This window comes from Thamnophis sirtalis, unplaced genomic scaffold (genome assembly GCF_051295495.1).
Source record: "Thamnophis sirtalis isolate CommonGarterSnake01/CBP01778 unplaced genomic scaffold, rThaSir2_p1.2 scaffold_4, whole genome shotgun sequence".
Taxonomy (NCBI): Eukaryota; Metazoa; Chordata; class Lepidosauria; order Squamata; family Natricidae; genus Thamnophis; species Thamnophis sirtalis.
The window spans coordinates 53,517,365-53,541,835 of record NW_028261384.1 but is presented as its reverse complement, the minus strand read 5'-3'; the positions used below and the strand labels follow the sequence as shown (position 1 = coordinate 53,541,835).

Sequence of the window (24,471 nt, the reverse complement as noted above, 5' to 3'; positions counted from 1 at the left end):
GTTGTCATTATGCCTTTCTTCTGCATTGTAAAAACATGTAGCTATATTTCATGTTAACATCAATCTGAAATTAAAAGAAACTTCTCAACTAGTAAAACATACACTAATGACTCTTTAAAGAAATAACCAGAACAAGAAATTAAAAAATAACAGGGAGAGTTAATATAGAAACTAATACCCAATGAGAGCTCTTTATTATCAAAAAACAGGAGAATACATTTATTTCCAAATTGGACATTCAGAAACACAGCAGAGAAAGCAGAATAAAATAAATCAGTTGTGTTGCTGAAAACAGGTTGAAAAAGATAGACAAAATGTGAAAGGGGAAAAGAAGAGAAGAAAAAAAATGTTACATTTTGTTGAATGCATTGCCAGAATGCATAATGTGGGATGCCTAGTAAACATGTCATTATTGTATCAGGAAACTTAATATATTAGTATGAGTATTGCTCATTATAACATTTCAAGTATAGAATGCAAATATTATTTAAACTTACTATTACACTGGAAAAGCCATTGAATATCTTGCTGTAATAGAAAGGTCATTGAGCATCCAAAGCTTTTCTTAAAGATATTCCTTCAAGATATTCCTGGGTTATCAATGCTGCTTCTCCAGAAATTATTTTATTTATAAAATGATTTGAAATCCATTGATGAGAATTACTTCCAATGGCAATTAAGAAGTGATAACTAACTTGTCCTACATTTAAGTGTGACTGAAAAGTCTGGCAATCCTTGCTTGATCGTAGCTTCTGATGAGTGAATCCCCAAATCTACTTCTGAATAAAGTCTAAAAATTCATTTCTTTAATTGTTACAGTAAATTATTTTAATGCATTTTGTCAGCTGTAATATTATAATACTAGTTGTGATGCACACATTCCTCAACCATTCACATGTTCAAAAGAAAGGCTAAAATAGTGTATGAATGGACATTGATTTATTCAACTATGTCTCTGAACAATGAAGGTAAGAGTAATGTCCACAAGACATGGTTATGTTAATATTGAAAAAGAAAGTTTTCTTTTAAAAAGGGACAAGAATCATAATCATTTCATAGATTTCATATATTACATCTTGTTTTTTTTCTATACACCATCGGAAAAGACAAGTTTGCACTATTATAAACATGTTATAAACATTAATATTTCCCTCTACCAATTTACAGAAGAAAAAGTTGTGTTTTATTGCTTCTGTGGATGTGCAGGTTTATATCATCTTCTGTCAATCATCTGAAAAATAATAAAGCACTTTTGAGTGCATTCAGAAGACTAATAAAAATAATCCTACAAACTTTCCACATACTCAAGAACAAAGTCCAAGCTAGCCGTGACAATAACAGATTAATGATTGACGTGTTCTTCTGTAGATACAGTAGAATATATGGAGTCGTAATTGTATAATGCTTAGCTCTTTTAAATAAATGCACATTTTATTTGTTTTCAAATAACTGGGTTTGTGATTTGTATATGTTCTCTTTTGTTCCCTTGATTGATTTCAAAGTGATAATCAGAATACTCTTAAGAGTTAAATTATTATTATGAATATAAGTAAGTGAATTGAGCAGAAAATAGTTCAGATCTAAAATGAATATTAAGGGCAACTAATTTATAATGAATCAGTAGCTTGACTTACTTATGACTGTGACGCTTCAAAACATGTCTTGATTTTTTAGTGCTGATCTTGTGACATTTTGTGCTAAGTTCAGATGGTGGATAGCTGTTGAATCCATCTATTTTGACCCAGAAAAAACATAAAGGTAAACATTTAGAATATTATAAATAGTATTCTTCTTTTCAGCATTAAATTTATAAGCACAGAAAACATTTATACATGAACTGGGTCACCTTTTTTATATTTAAGGTGCACTAATTGTTTAAAATTCCAATTTTGTTAGCTTGGAAAGAATTTTGGCCTTTCTTGAAAATTCTGCTTGAGTCAATAAATGAGCAAGCAGAAAGATAAGAATTAACTCAATTTATTAATTATGGTGTATCCATTCCCTCTAATATTAAAAATATTAAAAATGAATATTTGATATTAATAATATCAATCTGAGGTGATATTTCATCCATATGTGGGAGAATTTGATAGAATTCCCATTCCAACCTTTGAAAAATTATTCCAGGAGAGGACAATTCATGACCAGTTGGTCATATGTCTCCCTCCAGATTGTCTTTGCTGTATGCAATGATTCAAAATGCCAATTTTGGAAAGTTTGGCTTAAGTACTTTTTTTAAAAAAAATCCAAGTTTACACATTCCTCTCTGTATAAAATGAAGACATGAAGAAGATGATTTGAAAAAGATTAATGCTATTAAATTGAGTGCTATTACACATTAAAACAATAATGAAGGGCAGAAAAACATTCATGATGGGGAAGGCTTTGCATAGATAAGAAACAAAAACCATGCTCATTACAAACACTTACTCTGAAGAAAATATAGAAAAGGTTTCAGGAACATAATGGCATAGTTTAGTTCAGGCTTGTGAATTCTACCAAGCTGAATTAGATGCTGCTCCAGAGGGTAACTTGCTAGCTCTTGAAGTTCTGTGCTATTATAGTTCCGTCCAACAGAAACTACCAGCAAGGCATAGCCTTGGCACTTGGCTCTCAGAGACACTTTCTTTAACACTGCTTTATCCCATTGACTTGTTCCGCCCACAGATATAATAATGATAACCTTGTGTTTCCTTGGGTTTGGAGTATGTGAGAAAATGTGATTAATTGTCCACTGTAGAGCATGGCCAACAGCAGTTTGACCATCCAATTGTTGAACATATTCCTGGATATATTTTTTCATGAGCTGTTTTGTATTGAAAGTCACTAAATCAAATTCTTTCTTTGCAGGTATCACCTGAGTTTCTGGTTTCAATGCTGGTATAGCATGGCTCACCAAAGCTATTCTGTCACCAACAGAAGAAGTTGCAGGTTGAGAGGAAATATCAAAATGGTTCAAAGCTCTGCTTAGAAATTCCTTCAGTTTCTCAAACTCATCAGGATTTATTTTGCTTGAGCTGTCCAAAATGAAAGCAGCGTCCACATATTCCCTTGGTGGTCTGATTCGTCTGTTACACTCATAGACAACATCTGGTTTGCATTTATCTGGAAAAAGAAATAAAGTTAGCTTTCTCTTTACAAAGAACAAGATAATGCTTCAGGGACTGGTTTTATTGCATACTTAGGAACAGTAGTTTCAAGAGAATTGTTTTCAACCAGATGATTTACACATATTTCCAGAATTGTGCTTGTTTTATTTTTTATACCATGGTATTTTGCCAAAGGAACTAATTGAACAGTTCATGTGAGCCTTTTTTTTTCTATTTTATATTCAAATGAAAATTGACAAAGGAATTTTCTCCAGTTCTCCTGGCAGAAGAACTATATAGAGAATTAATCTATATAGAGATTATTTATTAAGGAATTGGACTGGAACTATGTAAACCTGGCTGAACCACTGCTATGGAGCTCAGCTGGTGAGTCTCCCATATATACTACCTTGAAAGGGCAGGATACATATATAAAAAGAACAGCGTATACAATTTGGTACAAAAATAGCCCTCATTTAAGTGCATTTAATTAATTTTTTAAAAATAAAATAAGCTAGACATATATTCAAATAACAGCTCCTCAGAAACTCAGTGATGCTAAACTCTTTCAGGCTTCTAGTTCAATAAAAATAATAACCATCATCTATTTCAAATATATGTGTAATATTACCATTCTTCATACCATAGCAAAGTGTGCACAGTTGGAATCTTTTCAAAAATGGTGAATAATCTCCTCCAGTGGGAATGGTGATGACTTGAAATTGTCCAGAATCATCCATCTAAAATGTTTAAAAAGTTAAGTTTGATAGATAATTCATTATTTATTTATTAAAATTAAATCATTTTGCATCAGAGCTCCACATGATAGTCTCTTCTCTTAAGATAACCTAAGATTTAAAGGGTTACTTCTATTTTTCATCAGCATGAGAATACATGCATATATTTTCAGCAAATAAAAAAAGTTTTAAATAAATGTATATTTCAATCTGAAAATTGTCTTGATAGGATAATTGCATCAACAAAGCAACCAAAATCTTTCAGAGGACCACAAGGTTAAAAAAGAGGAATTGAAGTTTTGTGGAACTGGGCTGTCTTTATTCCACCAGACAAATGTGGATCTGCTCCCACTACAGTGTCATGCAATGTGTCATGCAAGCAAAACAAACTGCTATGTTAATCCATCTTTGTATGTATAGCCCACCTTTATTATTTGTAATAAATAAATGAAGGAAAACAAATCTATTACACTTTCCTCCTCCAATTTTACGCACAACTCTGTCTAATGAGTTGGTGAAAGAGTGTTATTGACCTAAACACATCTGTTTTCCATGCATAAGGACTAGTTCTGGTTTCTAGCCTACTGCCTTAACCTAGTGCCAGAGAGCAAACTGGTTATTTGGTGTTATACTAACTAGTACTAAATCAGACTGGTTTCTGTTCCTGCCATCCTGTATGCAGGTTATAAAGATGATTTTGTAGAGGCATATAGGCGGAGACATTAGCATGGTGCAATCTGAAAAATCACACTCAGATGGCACACAATCTTTCTAGATACTGTCCAGAGACAGATATCCAATAGGTTAGTTGCCTTTTGTTTTTAACAAGAGGATAGACAACTTGGAAGGATGCTTGAAAGCTATGCACTGGAAAGGATCAAAATGAATAGTAAGCATAGACAAAAAATATGGACAAGAAAAATTTAAACATTTGGAGAATAAAGAAACTGTTTGGCAAGCAAGAAATGGTCTGAGTGCTGCAGTGATTGGATAGCAGCTATTGGATAGCCGTAACATGAGATAAAGAAACAATGATTCACAATAAAGATTGACTCAGCCTTCCATCCTACTGAGGTTGGTAAAATGAGGACCCAGATTGTTAGGGACAATTTGCTGACTCTGTAAACTATTTAGAGGGAGTTGTAAAGCTATGAAGTGGTATATAAGTCTAAGTGCTATTACTATTGCTGTACTTCTAATATTATATATTCTGTAACTTGTTTTATTTAGTGCACAGATATAATGCTTTCAATCTTTTTGATCATACATAATATTTGTGCTCTCTTTATGATTCATAACTAAAATTCATAGAATAAAATAATTTTATCTTCTCATAACTTATTTCCTTATTTATTTAACTTATGTTATAAATATGTGCAAAGTTATAGTTGTCAGTAAGGCAGAACACACTTAATTATTAGATGCAAAGGAAGTGAAAGATTATAATTTTAATCTCACCAGAAAAGCATGATTGATCTCAGGCACATTGTTAAAAGCTAAGATGACTGGGACAATCTCTAATGCACTGTATTCAAGGAGTGCTGTGTTGACAGAACTTGGATGGTCAGACTCTCCATTGCTGAAGAAGACAGCAATTTTCCTCACATTAGCACCTTGGAGAGTTCGCTTGAAGAGATGTCTGGCAACAAACCTCATGGATCCACCAATGTCGCGTCTGTTAGTTGTTCTCTGCAAAGAAAGTCTATTGAGCTCCTGCAACAACTTCTTTTTATTCTGGAAATCTATAAAGCGGATCAGATAATTGGTGTTGGAGCTGTAGGACACAACAGCCACTCTGGCTCCCACAGGACAATTGCTTTCTCTGATGTTTGCTTGGTTCACAGTCTCTGTGACAATCTTTTTCATCTGTTCAAACATCTGGAATGTGGTATCCTGGGATATATCCAAAGCGAATACTAGTTCCGTAGCATATGCTGGACATTCTGCTGTTCCTACAACAATAACACAGATTGGTCATTGAACCAGGCTTTTTTTCTTTTAATTTTATGTATACCTTTTTCTTTATCTTTAACATAGATAGGTGCTTAGGGAACAATGTATTGTCTGCGTCAATTTTCTTTATACACGATAATAATATTAATAATACTTTTTACATATGCATAATAATCATCTTTCAACTTCTAATACTTATATATACATAGTAGTAATAATATATTATATTATATAGCAGTACACCTAATAATATTTTCCCACTTTCTAGTTTCTACCTCTATTCCCTGGCCACTAATAGGAGAAGTCACATATCAAAAGGTATTTGTATCTAAACATCATCTCTTGCCCTTTTTAATATTTCCTTGTTGATTTTTTGACAAATCTCACATGCTCCTCCCTTGAAACCTTATATCTCTTTACATCACTCATACTTAATCTAAGTATTTCAGCTGCCTCTACGTCTACCTCTTGCTTTCCAGTCTCTAAAGTAGCCACCAATAACTCTTTCATCACTTCTGGGAGAGGAGATCTCCTTCTTTACCCTCTTCTATATTTTGACCTCTTAAATAGTAAATTCCCTTCTCTGTTTCAAGAGCTATTACTATCTCCCCCAGATATGTTTGTGTCAGTTGTTGATTTTCCTCTTCTATTCTTTCTTCTGCTCCTTCTAATTTCTCCTCTATTTTCTGGATTTTTTGTTCATTTTCCTGTCATTTGCTGATAATTTCCTAATCTCATTTCTAGCCCATGCATCTGTTCTTCATCTCCCTATGATTCTTTTGTCATAGTTTCTTGAATATATTGAAACATCAATTTTATTTCTTTTTGAAATGTATTTGTTTTTCCCTGTTGTAATATCTTACTTTATTTAATGGTCTGAAAGTTGCTCAATAATCAAATCCCAATGTCCCAATTGTCCAGAATACAAAAAAGCCAACAAGAGAAGAGTTTGTTCAACCCTGGAACTGTTTTTCAGAGTCAACATATTTATCTTCCTCAGAGTCAGTCAATTTACTTCCTCTCAATTGTCCAAATTTGTAGATCTTGTTTAACTTTTCTTCTTTTGCTTCATAGGAGTGAAACAATATTTATAATCTAGAGCAGCCAATCAAATTCCCAATCATTCAGACTCAAGAGCAGTTCAAAGCAATTCCAAAAAAGAGCATGTTGTTTACCATCTGCACTACTTTAAAGTCTTCAAAAGGCTCACCATTTACTCCCAAACTGTCAAAAAGCAAATCTTAAAGCTACCATTGTCCACCAGTAGATATCCTCTCTGCTCTTTCTCTTTTCACATACTAAATTCTATTTAAAATAATCCATTGTTCCAGGTGTTATTTGCTTTTCTTCATTTTGTTTCCCTTCTTTTGATCAATCCTGGCCTTTTCCAACTATGTAGTATGTTTTCCCACCAATAGGTGTCATTCCAGCTCTAGCTTTCAATATTGAAGTGAAAGTTATACCAGCTGATTGTCAAATAATCAAAAAGATTGTTTTTCTTTATAAAATTCCTTCCAGTGGTCAAAAAATATCTGCAAGTTTAACTCACTTTTCACAATATTAGAAATTCCAGTCTGTTCTTTCTAAAACTTACTGTCTTCCATTACAGTTCCATTTCTCTTTTGGATCTGTGATTTGGGTCATTAATTCTTTTATTTGGGGATAGGTTTCTTAAATAGAAGTTGAAAGTTGTCTCACACAGTTCTAATACTCCATTCACCAACAGCTCATTAGTGCTTCTTTCTTCGGTTGCCCCAGCTTTGGTCTGGCCATAATGGCTATCTCTCTTCTTTGTTGGTTTGGAGGGTGCCTTGGATCAAGTGAGAGAGTGGCCACTCCCCCATGATCAACAATAAAGGTGATTTCTTCATCACCCCTCCAGGGTGACTTTAGCTCCTTGCTGCCTCCCAAATGAAGAAGATTCAGCTGGGATTCAAAGAGCCCTGCTATCCTTGACCATCTCACCGTGATGCCAAACTGGAAATCCAGACTTTTTTAAAGGGGTGGGTGGGTTTCAAATATAACTAATTATCTTGAGGCTCCCTATCCTATTGTCTTTACAGCCTGCCACCTAAGTGACCAAAAGCAATGCTAGATGGTACTTCTCTTGCAAACTGTTCACAAGCAATGCCACATGGTAGGTCAATACTTGAATACATTTAAATGGAGAATGAAGCTTACCTTGGTAGCAAGCTAAAGAAAAGAGAGAAAATAATATGGTATTATTGTTTAGTAGATATTTCTACTATATAAATTATTCAATATAATTTTGATCTCTTACTTTACAGTCACACTTGGATATCAATGTCTGAGGACTGTTTTTAAATGCACAGGTCATTCGTATAAAGCAGAAATTTGTTTGATTTGAATGAATCTGATAATGACCGTAATTTTCCCCTTCCTAATGCTGTCTTATTAACAATGATTCTATTATATTTTTATTCTATATATTTCTATTATGCATGTTACTAGTCATGAGCACTATTCAAATTATTGCTATGTTATTCAATGTATTTGGCTTAATTTTTCATTGTACTGTTCCTAATATGCTTATTTTTAGGTTGTGCAGCAATTTTTCCATTGACAGTTGCTTTGAGATTTATTAAACAAACAACACCAGACAACTTTTAAAAAATAGTATGAAAAATAAATCAAAAATGAAGGAAATGGATGAATAAAAAGATGATATGATTTTAAGGAAAAATCTGAATATTTTAGAATATCTACAATATTTATCTACTGAAATTTGTACTGACAAGTCTGATTCACTAGAAAAAAATATAGTTGATAGAGGTTCAGAATGAATACATGTATTATTGTAAAGTGTCTTAGTCTGATTAATCTAATTTTAAATCTGATAACACTAAATAAATTTAATGGGATTTTTTCACACAAATTTATTAATTTCCCTCTTCTTTTCCAATTATAATTTGGTATCAACTTTAAGAGCAAATAGAAAGTTCTTACTCAAAGCTTTACTTAGGCTAATTTGGTTTTGAGTCCATAATTAGTACATTCCTAATATAGGACAAAGAGGACCAAATTATCCATGTTGTCGAGCAAAATTCAACCAGGAAAAGGCATCAGAAGCTCTGATACTGACTTTGAAACAAATCTGATATGTGTAAATGGAAGCAATTACATCTGTAAATTTGGCAGAATTTTCATAATGCACTATCAAAGATTTAGCTTTTCCAAGAAATTGGCAGGTATATTCTGTTTGTGTAGGAACATTTAACCACACAGGGAAAAAGAATTGTATAGAAACCACAGTAGCAGAAAAAAGGCATGGGTGGGTTCATTTTTTTGTGCTTTGATTTTTATTTTTGCTCCTATTATCCCATCATAATTGAATAATCCACAACACCATAAACTTCCGAAGTCACACTATCTTAATAGCGCCTTAATGAATGAGAATGTCTGCTGCATTGAGACACTCTAGCTTCTTTCAATTTAAAGCTGCTCACTCATATGGAACACAACTGTATTTATTAGAATGGAAAACACTCCAGCTAATTGAATGCTTGCCCAAGACAATTATTATGTTACAAATTGATACTTACAACTATGCTTCCGAATATAAGCAATGAGTGCACATGGCTGTAAAATGAAAAAAGGAGAAATTAAAGACTATGGATGATCTGAATAAATGTTTCCGTGAATAGGTTTTAATATATAAGTTAGCTATAGTAAATGCTTACTGAAAAGGAAGCCATGCCTTTGAATCCTTTGTTACCCTGAAGAGAGAGAAAGAAGCATAATATATTTGAATAAAGTATTAAAAAATGTCTTTGCATGTATAAGAACAATGGAAAATTTAGATGATAGTGATACAATAATCAGAGATAACTGCAACAAAATTCTTATTCAGCCTGGCTATTTGTTACTGTTTCTATATCTTGGAATTATGAAATGTCCCATTTAGGAAATATAAACACAACATACAGGTACTTCAAAGCCAAGCAATTATATTAAACTAGCACATAACAAACATGCCTCCAGCTTTCTAGCATTTACATTTGCTTCTATAAACATCTGAGGTTAATAACGGCAAGATCCAAAAACATTGTGCATATGTTCAGAAGCACCAGCCAAATGTACTAAATAGGAATTAAAACAACCATGAATATAGAATTGCAATCAATGTAGGAGTCATTTATAACAGTTCTTATGAGTGAGATCTTAATATGCTTTTAATGTAATTTTTAATTCATGATTACTATTCATATTTAATTTTCTGATTTTGAGAGAAGGGTGATTTGCCAATTGAGTTAAATAGTCAGTGCTCCATTAAAATTTAAATAATGTTAAATAAATCAATATATTTATCTCCTTAATCTAACTCAGGCTCTTTAATATGATGCTCTTATATAGAGCTTCAGGTCCTATCATCCAAAGCCAACATGCTGAATTATTACTTTTCTTCTGATAATAGAAATCACCTCACAGATTCAAAGCATAATAAAAAGAATGATACAAGCAAGGATACAAATATTGAATTAAGCCCATCATTCTCCCATTATGTTGTATAAGACTACAAGAAAAGGATAATCATCAAATAAATCTTTGTGATTTAAACCAACCTAAGATATACAGAAGAAATATTAATTTTAAGACAGCAGTAAGTGATCTTTGAAAGGGCAGATTAATAGAAATAAAAATAATAGCAATGATAATAGAAAATTATGGATTAGCCTGGGAGGTTTTGTTTTTGCTATTTTTATGAAGATTAGGATTTGTTTTAATGTAATAAAATTTAAAAACCAATTCTAAAGTATTAAGGACTATTCTTGTCTATGCCTCACAGGGAAATTGCTTCATTGGTTTTCAGCAGAAAACTGTACAATGTGACTGGCGGAGCTCAGCTACCCAGACCAAATAGCTCCAGTGATACATACCACCAATGCATTTTCCATCCTAGGCCTAAGAAAAAGTCAATCTATATGAGCAGAGACAATCAGAATAGAATACATGCACTTGCCACAGTAACATAAAAAACGAAACTTAAAGAGTTCACTTTCTTTACAAATTACTATTGGATCTTTCTGAAATACATATTTCCCTGAAAATAAAGTTAACTACAGAAAATTGTATAAATTTGCATACCCGCCGACCTGGAGGACCATGGTTTCCTAATGCTCCTTTTTGGCCGGTGGCACCTGCAGGACCCTGAAAACAATGACATTGGAAAATCTATCATTAAAAAAAAAACTTTCAGTCACCCATCCTGGAAATTTCAAGTGAGTGATGCTAATGAAACCCAGTAAGTGATCTGAAGTGATAAGTTAAAGTTCCTATATAACATCAACAAATAATTCTGATTCTTTATGGCTATCATTTAAAGAGATATACAATTAATTCTATGAATCCAAGGGAATTTAGATTTGTATCTAGTATTTATCAAATTCTCTTCATTTTCTAAGCCATTTTTGCAATCATCTTAAAAAGTAGTTTTCATAAAAGTTCCACAAAGTGCATAGAAGCCCTAAATCCTTTAATTATAATTTTTTAGCCTGCTTGTTTAACAGTTTATGTCATACTGCAACAGACCTTCCTTTGAAAGTAGCATTTATAGATACAATTGGATTTATTATTAATCATACTATGTTCTTGACTATGAATTACTTTTATATAATTTAGAATATATATTAATTACTTGCCTTTTGCCCTTGCATCCCTCCTAATCCAATTTCTCCTGAAAGTCCAGGATTGCCAACATCACCCTAAATTAAATAAATTTTTAAAAAATATAAATTTTAAAGTGAAATTATTATTAGACACTTCTGATTGTTATAAAATTCATAAAAGACACCTTAACAGAGCAACCATATTTTAATTTATCTGGAAACTTATTAAGCTCAGTTAAATATATTTCTAAATAGACATAAGTTGTAAGAATTTTTAAAAATACAAAACGTATTAAAATGTTAAATCCAAACTAGCACAAAACCTATGCCTCTACCAGAATCAAATTGCTGTCATACTACAACTGCACTACCAGGATATCTCTTCCCCCCCCCCACCCCAAAAAGAACACCTCATTCTGCTTTGCTCAAATATGGTGAAAAATGTCCTCTGTAATGCAATGATTAATCAACCAATTCCAGTCAGGGGCTGTTTGGTCTGGTGCCAGGTATAAAAAGTACCTTTGTTTTTAGTTTTAATGGATTATTATGAACCATCTAGAATCAATGTGTAAATAGATAGCCATATATATAAACTGGTCATAGATCGGAATAAGATGACACCCAAGCTGAACCACTGAATTACTTTATTAAGGTTTAACCTGTGGGACTAAATAACTTATTTTCCACCACAAAGAGACTGTTCACTGTTGTCCAATTTTATTTGTATTCTATGCAGTTACACAGCCTTTTTTATATCATTTTTGGAACATCCATTACCTCTTGCCCTACATCTCCAGGAAATCCGTTTTGCCCCTATAACACACAAATGGAAGAAGAAAATTTATTCTTGAATAAAGGATGCAACAAACATTAAAAAAAAAACCAAGCATCTCAATGAAAAAATGCTTATCAGATATTTCTGGTCTCCGAATTCAATTCATTTAAATATCCCTTCACTTGAATGTATAAACTTTTTCCTTATTGTGCCCAGACAATCCTATTGTTTATCTTCTATTCAATATTTTATTCAACATGAAACATAACTTTTTTTTTACACTTTAAGAAGTGGGGGGGGGGGCGGGAGGAGAAAAAAAGAGCCAACTTTCCCTTCCACAAACTTCTGCTAATTCTGAGACAGATCTGGGGAATATGTTATGGTTTTCATATTACAATTGATTATGGGATTTCCCCTTAAAATAATTAAATAAATAACCATTTATTTCTGTCTCTTCTTTTAAAGTTTTCTACAATCTAATTCTGAAAGTCTATGGAAATTTCTTATGATTAAAAATTATCCTTCAATTTATTTTAACATTATATTATTATTTTTAACTTAAACAATTGAAATGATTAGGTAGCTACATATTTTCTTGGTTTAAAAATTGCCACAAATCCTGATACAGATTTCCATTGATCTGAAACAAAAAAAAAACCTTCCCAATATGGATTTTGACTCCTAAAATAAAAATTGTTTGAAAACTGCAATATTTTCTCTCCCCAAAACAAATCTAAATATTTCATCATATCTGGATTTGTGCCCAAATTGCATTATTTGCTTTGACCTAAACCCTACATTTGATTTGAACCATTGATTTTTCACTATGCTGGAATACTTCACAATTAAGTAAGCAAACATACCAAAACTACTACACAATTTCTTGCCCAGTTCTCCAAAGTGAAAAGATGATAAAGTGTCACAATTGGTGCACAAAAATATATTATATTTTGTTCTTATCTCTAAAATAAAACATGCTTTATTTCTATTCAATCCAATGATAATTGAAAGTCTGATTTTCATTTAAGAAATACTGTACTTACCTTTATTCCTTTATTTCCCAGCTTACCATATCCAATTGCACCATTATCCCCCTAAAATAAAATTTTAACTTATATTAATTAGGATTTTTGTGCTCACCACAACTACACATTAATAAAGGGTGGATTTGACTGCTTAACTTTATCAAGTTTTCTCATTGCATTTGGATGTCACAAGATTAGGGAAAATTCCCCAACATGAATGGGAAAATAAATTATCTTGCATGTTTTTCCTACTAGCTTTGTAGATTCTTTTAAAGAAGAGAAAAGAAAGTGAAATTCAGATGGATGATGAGTGGTATTATTGGACTTACTGTGTTAACAATAGGCAATGGGTAGTGTGAATATCCCACCTTTCATAGTCATCATCCAACAGCTGCAGGTTCTTGAACTTTTCACTCCTTGATTACATTTATTTATTTTTATTTAATTATTAAATTTATATGTCATTCATCTCATTCTGCAAAGTAACTCTGGGAGAATTATATTGCATGTAATGATAATATAAGGAAAACCATATTATTCCTGGGAGCACAGTAAAAAAATAAATGAAGAATGTGGTCTAAAACTGCAGGTGTAATAGATATGTTGTTATATGCCATCCTGACTTTTCACACACAGACACACACGCACACGCACGGACACAAACATGCGTGCACACATACACACACACACGTGATATTGCGCATTAATTTTTATGAGTGTTGTTTATATCATCATTAGAGGGGGTATTCTATCCCTGAGAAAATATTGAAAAATTTATCCTGGAAAAATTTGGAGAAGCCATTTAATTTCTCTGTCCATGAATCTGATGGAGACTTTCAAAAGATATTTTATGTCCAAATCTAATGCTACTGCAACCCAGTCTTTCTTTTAACTGAGAATTATGAAAACAGCACATGAAAAAGAATATAAAATAGTAGTTGGGATGAACATTGGAATTAAATATATTAATACAAACCCTTAGCCCCCTTAGTCCAGGTAATCCTCTCTCACCCTTCATTCCAGCATCACCAAACTCTCCCTATGAAAGGACAAAAAACTGGTATACTTAAGTTGAATCTAATTTCAATGCCATAATATATTGTGAAAGTACTGTAGCAGTATATTTAATTATAGCTGTACACTAAACACCAAAGCTATCCAGAAGATCACATAAATTACATAAGATCTGTAGAGCAACGCTGTAGATCAATGGTACCCAACCTTTCCACCTTGGCAGCTCAGCCCAATGTGGTGTGTGTGTGTGTGTGTGTGTGTGAGAGAGAGAGAGAGAGAGAGAGAGAGAGGGGGGGGCGCAGCAGACATGCGGGCACATAGCTCCATTAGTGCAAGTGGAAGGTGTGTGCACCCTCTGCTCACACTAATGGAGGTTCATGTGTGACTGACAGATCCTTGCGCTCAAGCACGAAGCTCCACTCATGCAAGTAGCCAATGCTTGTGCTCACGCACAAAACTCCATTCGCATGAGTAGATAGTAGTCATGCGTGAAGCTCCATTCACATGAATGGAGCACATGTGCCCTCCTCAAATGCCCTTTATTCGCATGAGTGGAAGTTTGCATACTTGCACTTGCCTGCTGCTCACACAAGTGGAGGTCCACGCACACGCTTGCCCATTACTCATACTGCCCAGTTTCAAACAGGCTGCAGCCTGGTAGTGGGCCACCGCCCAGGGTTTGGGGATCCTGGCTGTAGTGCAATTGCTTGTAAAAAGAATGGATTTTTCCCTCCACAATTGGTCAAGGAAGAAAGCACTTACTCCAATGTGAGGAGATATTTATGCCATGAATCTTTGTAACAATTCAATTTTCTATTTTGTGGATTCAGATTTCTTAGGAGTATATTGGATATTATATAAATTAGCAATGGATTTTGGGTGAATTGTTTTAACATTGATGAATGATGATGTAGAATGGAGAGAATATTGGCAATATTACAGTGGTTTCTACCATCCACATTTTTGGGGTGAATAAGTTTTGCTTTTAGATGACATTTAAGGAAGCAGACTTCAATTAGGAGTGGAGTGGCATGGCATAAAGTAGAGTAGAGTAGGGTAGGGTAGGGTAGGGTAGGGTAGGGTAGGGTAGGGTAGAGTAGAATACTTTATTTGACACACAAGAAATTTGTTTCCAGATATAAGCTTACAGTGTACATACAAACAATAAAGTAATATAATAATAAGATACCTATCAGGTCCCAGATATTTCTACAGGGACACTGGCATTTTGGTAGGAGGAAGGGGGGAGAAATGGAGTGATCTGTATATGAAGTTTCTGTTTCAAGTGTCTGTTTCCTGCATTATTGTGTTAATCTCTATATGAAGTTTCTGTTTCCCTGCAATGACGTAGTGTGGGAAGGGTTTGGTTAGCATTGCTTTAAATAGCTGGCTTTAAGTGAGAAGCTTCAGTTCTTGCCTAGATCTCTTGTTATCACAAACCTTTCAATAAAAGCTCCTTTTGGAACCATTGCTGTTTCAAGAATCCTGCTTTCTTGGGAAGATTGGAGAGGCAAGGCCTTACAACACCCATAGGAGAATATAATAGAAAAATGAGAAGGATAATAGTAATAGAACTATATTACATGGTTAAATATCTTTATACATAAGACAGAGTAGTATTGTGGTAATTAGGTGTTCAACAGAGTGATGGCACAAGGGAAAAATTCTTTGTGACTAGTTGTTGTAGTATGCAATGTGCTAAAGTGGCACCCTGAGGAGAGGAGATGTCCAGGATGAGAGGGGTTTATAGATAATTTCTCAGTCTCTTTCTAACCCATGCGGTATACAGGTCCTCAATGGAAGATAGACTGGCTGCAATTGTTTTTTCTGCAGTCCTAACTATCCATTGAAATCTGTACCTGTCCTGTTTGGTTGCTGTGCCAAACCAGACAGTTATAAAAGTACAAATGACAGACTCAATAATTCCTCTGTATAACTGTATCAGCAGCTCCTTGGGCAGTCCAAGCTTAGTTAACACAGGAACAATATTCTTTGTTGTGCCTTTTTAATGATAGTTCTAATGTTAGGTGTCCATTTCAAATCCTTGGAAATTATAGAACCCAGAAACTTGAAGATCTCTATACTGTCTTCACTATGATTAATAAAAATAAATTTATAAAGTTAAAATTAAATCTAACTTAAATTTAATAGTCTCACTACCTAATCAATCTTGGCAAATCTTAGATGCTAAACAAGGTCAGCCATGAACATACTTGGATAGACAACAACCTAAGAATTCCAGAGCTGGGAAGTTAAACTTGATTCTTAGAAAAAGGCAATGGCAATCAACATCAATACTACCGTTGGCAAAGAAAATTATATATAATATTATTTTTCCATGTACCATATTTTATTACATTTCCCTTTCATCACATTAAACTGCACAGTTTGAGAACAATTTCTACATGTTTCCAAGCCCTTGGAAGGCAATGATGTTATATTTGAGAACAATCTTCTGTTGACAACCTTCTTTTTAGGCAGAGGACAATATCAAAGTAAATATGAACATATCCTGAAAAGGAATATAGAGATACACTGTTGCTTCTAAAGAAAAGTAAAATTTGATACCTTATTCCCTCTGGGTCCCAATTTCCCAGGAACACCTACTGTACCTATTCTTCCTGGAACACCCTAAAATAAATAAAGAGATAAACTCATCTGGAGTTGATTAAATAAGATAATGCTTCACATAAAATTCTCCCATAATTTGATGCCATTATAAGAATGTCAAATGAGGCATATGCTGTTCTTGTTTTGTCCTTCCACTTCCAATTCCACTTGAAGAAAGAGGCTTAGCTTTGAAAATTTCATTCCAAGAGAATAATAATTTCATTGAAATTATCCTGGATGGAGAGAAGTGATCTTTTCTAATTTCTGAATGGCCAGAAATTAGATTATGTATGAAGAGAGGGGAATATTCCTCCATGGATGCAAGAACTTCTCCAAAGACCTGCAGCCTTCCCAACTTTACCTGATGAGGTCAGTCCTAAGAGAAAACCTAATCAGAAAACTCAGAAGACTTTTTCAGATTGGGATGGATGGACAGGTATCAAGTCTTCAGAATGATGGGAGATATATAAGAGAAATACCTAACACCATGACTAGCGCTACTAGTACTCTACTATTCCCAATAAATAAATAAGCTAAAAAGATTCACAAGCTCAAAAGATTAACAAGCTCCCCAAAACAGAGTAAAAGACCAACAAATTCTGCAGAGATAATTTCAGAAAAATTATTCAGTAGATTTTGGCATAGCATTACCTGAAGCAGATAAAAACAAAAACAAAAAACAAAACCTTGTGAGGGGACAACCCACTCCCCTTTTATCAGCATAAATACAACATACACACACACACACACACACACACACACACACACACATTTATTTAGTTATTTATTTATTTATTTATTTATTTATTTATTTATTTATTTATTTATTTATTTATTTATTTATTTATTATTGAGGCATACTGGGAATCCTTTCCTTCCTGAATTTCCTTTCATTCCTTTCACTCCCTGAAGTCCTTTTTCACCCTAGAAACATAAAAAACCAGTATTAACTTCAAACAGAACACCCAAAGGATGCAGATTTAAAGTCTTATTTCTACTTATTCATTAAAACAATTCAGATACTAAGCAACAGTTTCTTGGAAATCCATTACTAATTTTGACAATTGTTGATTAAAAACAATGACTGAAAATAAGTCAATGAAATCATTATAAAGAAATGTTGACTCAATTAATTGGGGATATTTTGTTTCTTCCTGTTTACATTTCTTTATCTGAAATACACTCCATCTTATGATTGTATTAGTCAACTGCTCTTTTCAAACAGTACCTTCAAAAACTCTGTCTTATCTCAGGAAAAGGTAAGCAGATTAGATCTGATTAGTAATTGGATATAACACCACCAGAAAATCTGAGGGCTATAGACTGAATTGAGAACATGGAAAAAACATCATCAAAGAACCAAATGACAAATTATTACTAAGAAAATTACATGAATTTACTCAAGAAGATTTAACATCAACTTCAACTCAGCTACATCAATCATTGTCCAGTCAAGAAGTTGCATTTTTTCCTTAGAAGACATGTTCTGTGCATTTGAAGAGGATTCGATGTTAGAGATTTAGAAGAAATGCAGCATCTTCCAATTTCTTTACTTTGAAAAAACTAACAAGTCATGAAGGTAGATCAAGTCCTTTTTTTGGATAGTTGCAATTCAATTTTGAATTCACCTGTGGGCCCTTAAATCCTTGATCTCCAGGAAAACCCCTTGGACCCTGGGCTCCATTTCCTCCCTGTAATAACAGAAATGACTGCTTAAAAAAAGGATCCATTAAAAGAAAGTAACCCATAGTCAAGCTAAACAAAATAATATAGAATATTCAAATCTTTTGCTACCTGGACTAACAGGAGGCCATACTTTGCCAGCTTTGTCCTCACTGGACTCATCAAATACAGGTAGTCCTTGTGTTATGACCACAATTGAGCCCAAAATTTATGTTGCTAAATGAAACATTTGTTAAGTGAGTTTGCCCCAATTTACGACTTTTCTTGACACAGTTGTTAAGTGAATCATTGCATTTCTTAACTTAGTAGCGTGGTTGTTAAGTAGATCTGGATTCCCCATTGACTTTTCTGGTTGGATGGTTGCAAAAGGGAATCATGTGACCCCGGGACACTACAACCATCATAAATATGAGTCAGTTGTCAAGTTCCTGGATTTGGATCACATTACCATGGGGATGCTGCAACAGTGGTTAGTGTGAAAAACAGTCATAAGCTACTTTTTTCAGTGCCATTGTAACTTTGAACGGTTACTAAATGAACTGTTTAAATCGAGGACTACTTGTAAATGTAGTCTATGGGGTTCAAAGTCTCTACTGGGAATTGAGCTCACAAATATTCGCATTTTAAATGACTGTATGTAGAGCATTAGCTTTAACAGCCATCCACATCTTAGTGCTTGGAATTGCACAAAGAAATATCTTATGTACTTTTGCAATTTTTGGAGGTAGATAGATTAATTGATACATATGAGGGTAAGTAGGTAAGTGAGTAGAATTTAAAACCATAAAATCCTAGATTCGTCCCCCATCTCTCTGTATTGCACCACAAAATCAAGAAACAAAGTTACAGGATATGCAAATATATATTTTAATATGTGTTGGCAAGGCCACTGTGGTGGCCGCACTTCTGGTGGAGTGGGGAGTGATGTGTCTGGGGACCGGTCTGGATTGGCTGTCATAGGCGAGGGCAATACACACCTTCAACCAGTGCCCGATGGTATTGGAGGAGACTTTCTGTCCCATAGATGTTGGCTGAAAGGACACAAATAGTGCCTCTGACCTCCTGAATGATATGGTACTGCAGAGGGTATTGGGAGTCAGTCCCTTGTCCATGCCCATCTGTAAGAAGCCTAGTACCTGTGGTATAGAAACCTTGATAGGGTCAACGCCGGCTGCATGGCCCCACCTGCAGAATGCCTGCCAAGTGGCCTCGTAGATGCATTCCATGGACAGGTGGCGTGCTGCCTGGATTGTGTCAATGACTTTATCGGAGAAGTGCTGTCGGATCAAGATAGTCCGCTCATGTGCCACACGGCTAACTGTAACAGTTGGGGATTCGGGTGGATGAGGGCCCCCTGAGATAGGCATATCCGATTGTCTGGAATTCTCCAAGGGCATGAGACCAACAGATGGATAAGGTCAGCATACCAGGGGCGTCTGGGCCACATCGGAGTGACCAGGAGAACTTCTGCCTGCTCCGCCAGAATCTTCTGAATGAGAAATGGCACCAGTGGAAGAGGTGGAAAGGCATACAGGAGGCCTCCTGGCCAAGGGCTGCGAAGTGCATCGGTGCCTCCACCTTGGAATCTGGTGAAAAACCGTGGCAGATGCGCTTTGTGAGGTTGAGCAAAGAGGTCCATTTTGGGCTGGTCGAATCGGTGAGATAGCTCCTGGAACAAGGCCGGATGGAGCCACCACTCCACTTGGTCCACCGTGGCCCTGCTCAACCAATCAGCCTGTATGTTGGCTATGCCCGATATGTGTTCTGCCCGGATTGATAACAAATGGGCTTCCGCCCAATGGTGGAGTCTCTCCCCTTCTAGCATCAAGGACTTGGACCGAGTGCCCCCTTGGCGGTTGACATGTGCATTGGAGGCCATGTTGTCGGTGAGGACCAATATGTGGTTGGTCATCACCAAGTCCCGAAATTCATGGAGGGCTAGATAGATGGCCTGCAGCTCCAGCCAGTTGATGCCGTTTCATAACTCCTGGGCACTCCAGTGTCCTTGTGCTACTTGGTTCAGGGTGTGAGCCCCCCACCTGAATAGGCTTGCATATGTCTGCCACCAGTTTGTTGACATCTGGTGGAGACACATATCATCAGGAGCAAGCCTGGCCTGTAGCTGTCTAAGCCAAACCAATGAGGTCCTGTTGAAAAAGGAGGCTACTGTAGCAGCTCGCAATGCCAGGAAGCTGCCTGGTGTATTTTACGGATGACCAGCTCAGCCTTGCAGCCCTCGGCCTTGAGACCCTCTGAGATTTCGGATGGAATCAATGCTGGGGAAGTCAAGACCGCTACTGGGGGATCTACTGTAGGGAATTGTAGGATCCCATCAAGCAGCACATAGGAGAATTATGTGGTGTAATGATATTGGTTGCACTTCTTTTCTCCACATGGTTTCAGAAATGTCATTCTTTAATGAAAAATGTAATTTTATTTTATTATGCTATTTTTATTGAATTTAATACCTAACTTTTCTCTTTTTATAAACACTTAAGGAAGTTTACAGAAAGAGGCCACCAAGGTTAGTTAGACTGAGAAAAGTGCTACATTGATATATTCAAGATGAACAATATGTCCTTGAAATTACTATAATTTTATATTAAAATATATTTAAGAAAAAGAGATGATAGATAGATAGATAGATAGATAGATAGATAGATAGATAGATAGATAGATAGATAGCAGTGGTGGGTTTCAAAATTTTTAGAACCTCTTCTGTAGGTGTGGCCTGCTTTGTGGGAGTGGCTTGCCAGCCATGTGATTGGGTGGGAGTGGCTTGCCAGCCATGTGACCGAGTGGGCATGGCTTGGCAATCATGTGACTGGGTAGGCGTGGCTAATTAAATGTGCTGAAATTCATTTAACAATGCTCTTGCTTAGCAACCAAAATGTTGGCTCAGAAACTCTGGCATTTGAAGCATGCAAGTCTTAAAGCTGTCAAGTTACAAGACCCTTGCACCCCTAACCCTTTAGGAAAAAAAACCCAGGGGTGTTCAAACTTGACAGCTTTAAGACCTGTGGACTTCAATTCCCAGAATTCCTCCTCCAGTCATGTTGGCTCAGGAACTCTGGCATTGAAGTGTGCAAGTCTTAAAGCTGCCAAGTTACAAGACCCTAGCACCCGTAACCCTTTAGAAAAAAAAAACCAGAGATGTTCAAACTTAACAGCTTTAAGACTTGTGGACTTCAACTCCAGAATTCCTCCTCTCACTCTTCATCTTGATGATGGGTGGACGGGTGTGGAGAGGGAATTGGAACCGGTTCTAAATGGCACAGTAGATTTGTGGAACCTCTAGATAGATAGATAGATAGATAGATAGATAGATAGATAGATAGATAGATAGGTAGGTAGGTAGGTAGGTAGGTAGGTAGGTAGGTAGGTAGGTAGGTAGGTAGGTAGGTAGGTAGGTAGGTAGGTAGGTAGGTAGGTAGGTAGATAGATAGATAGATAGATAGATAGATAGATAGATAGATAGATAGATAGATAGATAGATAGATAGATAGATAGATAGATAGATAGATAGATAGATAGATAGATAGATAGCGAGAGAGGGGGGAAGGAGAAAGAAAAAGAGGGAATGGAGGAGAGAGAGGGGGGGATTTTGTTCATTTTTTTGTTCATTTTCCACAAGTCTTAAAGCTGTCAAGTTTGAACATCCCTGGGTTTTTTTTTCTAAAGGGTTATGGGTGCTAGGGTCTTGTAACTTGGCAGCTTTAAGACTTGCACACTTCAATGCCAGAGTTCCTGAGCCAGCATGACTGGAGGAGGAAATTACGTTAACCCTCCTGATTTATTATTATGATTGGTCACACACTCAGTCAGAAGTTTAGACTGCATTTATTATTTCTGCGCACCTATTAAGTCTTTTCCAAGGACTTGAGATAGGGGGTGTTTAATGGTGTTAAAGATTACAATTGCAGAATGTAAGCTGTTCAAAATAAAGCTGTCTTCTGCAATAGACTCATGATAACTTTGTCAATGCTAATGGGATTCAAGTGATCCTCCAGTTGTTTTGTGTTTTAATCCAAGAAACCAGTTACTATTGTTCCTACCTTTCCTTTCTTTTGCCACAGGATAAAATAAAATTATTTTATTTTATTTTGTGGTACCACCAGTTTTTGCTTGCAGATCAATGGTATTTCTTGCAGATATTTCAATGCACAATGTTGTTATTTTATCATGCCATTGCTTGCAATCAGACTACGTGATCTTTAGCTAACCAAGTGGTCCATTGCCAGGTATTGTTTGCTTTGCCTGCTACTTTTTAATATACTACCCATGCAGTGGTGGGTTTCAAAATTTTTTAGAACCTCTTCTATAGGTGTGGCTGCTTTGTGGGAGTGGCTTGCTGGCCACGTCACCGGGTGGGAGTTGCTTGCCAACCATGTGACTGGGTGGGAATGGCCAACTTATAAAATGTGGTGAAACTCACTTAACAACACTCTTGCTTAGCAACCAAAATGTTGGCTCAGAAACTCTGGCATTTGAAGCATGCAAGTCTTAAAGCTGTCAAGTTACAAGACTCTTGCACCACTAACCCTTTAGGAAAAAAACCCAGGGGTGTTCAAACCTGACAGCTTTAAGACTTGTGGACTTCAACTCCCAGAATTCCTCCTCTCACTCTTCATCTTGATGATGGGTGGACGGGTGTGGAGAGGAAATTGGAACCGGTTCTAAATGGCACAGTAGATTTGTGGAACCTCTTCTATAGAAGAGGTTAGAATTGGCAGGAACCCACCCCTGTAGCCATGTAATATTTTGTTTTGCCATGTCTATCTGTCTGTCAATTTGCTTGTCTGTCTGTCTGTCTGTCTGTCTGTCTGTCTGTCTGTCTGTCTGTCTGTCTGTCTGTCTGTCTATCTATCTATCTATCTATCTATCTATCTATCTATCTATCTATCTATCTATCTGTATTTCACATTTCTGAACTCCCCATCTCAAAGAGAGATTCTTGGCAATGTACAATATGGTATCATACTAAGAAACAGTATATAAAAATTGTAATGTTAGAATTAAAATATTAAAAAATATTTAATAATTTCAAGGAGGCAAGAAAATTTTCAAGAAGGCAATTTTAGCCCAGGTAAAATTAGTTGACAAAGGCAAAGGGTGACTTCTTGTGGCACTAATCAACTTCACAACTGCATGTTCCTTTGGGCTCCCCAAGCGGGGCCACAATGGGAAGCCCAAGAATCTGTTTTTTCTTTGTTTTTTATTACTGTTAAACAGTAATATTTGCATTATCAGTATCAATATCAGTATTTTTATTTTGTAAGAGCAGCTAGCATATTGTCATGAAAGAAAAAAGAGTGAATCAATTTTCACTTAAACATTTAATAAGGTATGCTTACCTGGAAGCCTTGGTGACCTCTTTTACCTTGGTATCCCTGAGATAAAAAAAATTAAAGGAAGTTAGAAACTGTTCAATGTTTACACAACTTATACTTTGGTACAGTTATTTATATACAGGGTGGCATTCAGGAGATTTCCCTCTCAATCTCTTTCAAGGCACTACATTGAATGATGCAAAGGTGGGAAAGAGATTAGGAGAGATTAGGCAAAGACACGGGAGCAGTCAGGTAAGAGATAGTATAGAGCAGGGGTCCTTAAACGTTTTAAACAGGGGGCCAATTTACGATTCCTGAGACTGTTGGGGGGGCCAAACTGGATTGGTGGGCGTGGCTAGGTGGTCATGTGACTGGGTGGCATGGCCAATTTAACAGTTCAATACACACAAATTAAACTTCAATTTGTTTTGTTTCTGGGGTTGTTTTATTTGCTTTTGTTTGGATGTTGCCCTTTTAATTGACTTTTCTTTTTACTTGATTGATTTTTCAGTTGTTTAGGAGTCTAGTGGTACACTTCAATAAACTCAGTTTTGCAGCAATTCTTCTCAGCCCTAAGGAGCTTACAATCAACAAGTCTCTCTCTCTCTCTCTCTCTCTCCCTCCCTCC

The 24,471-nt window shown here is 35.5% G+C and overlaps 1 protein-coding gene across 1 annotated transcript in view; it reads right to left on the bottom strand.

The window, feature by feature from the left end:
• Positions 1-324: 324 nt before the first annotated feature.
• LOC106553328 (collagen alpha-6(VI) chain) overlaps positions 325-24,471 on the bottom strand; it is a 62,243-nt gene continuing 38,096 nt past the window's right edge. The window contains exons 18-34 of the mRNA XM_087714383.1: positions 23,868-23,903; positions 18,459-18,521; positions 17,692-17,754; positions 16,789-16,851; positions 14,183-14,245; positions 13,225-13,275; positions 12,184-12,219; positions 11,440-11,502; positions 10,886-10,948; positions 9,481-9,516; positions 9,343-9,379; positions 7,961-7,972; positions 5,285-5,778; positions 3,733-3,829; positions 2,431-3,105; positions 1,635-1,731; positions 325-1,231 (exon numbers count right to left, since the gene is read on the bottom strand). Coding sequence (XP_087570509.1) covers positions 1,228-1,231; positions 1,635-1,731; positions 2,431-3,105; positions 3,733-3,829; positions 5,285-5,778; positions 7,961-7,972; positions 9,343-9,379; positions 9,481-9,516; positions 10,886-10,948; positions 11,440-11,502; positions 12,184-12,219; positions 13,225-13,275; positions 14,183-14,245; positions 16,789-16,851; positions 17,692-17,754; positions 18,459-18,521; positions 23,868-23,903 — 1,953 coding nt within the window. The 3' untranslated portion in view covers positions 325-1,227. The remainder of the gene's footprint in view (positions 1,232-1,634; positions 1,732-2,430; positions 3,106-3,732; positions 3,830-5,284; positions 5,779-7,960; positions 7,973-9,342; positions 9,380-9,480; positions 9,517-10,885; positions 10,949-11,439; positions 11,503-12,183; positions 12,220-13,224; positions 13,276-14,182; positions 14,246-16,788; positions 16,852-17,691; positions 17,755-18,458; positions 18,522-23,867; positions 23,904-24,471) is intronic.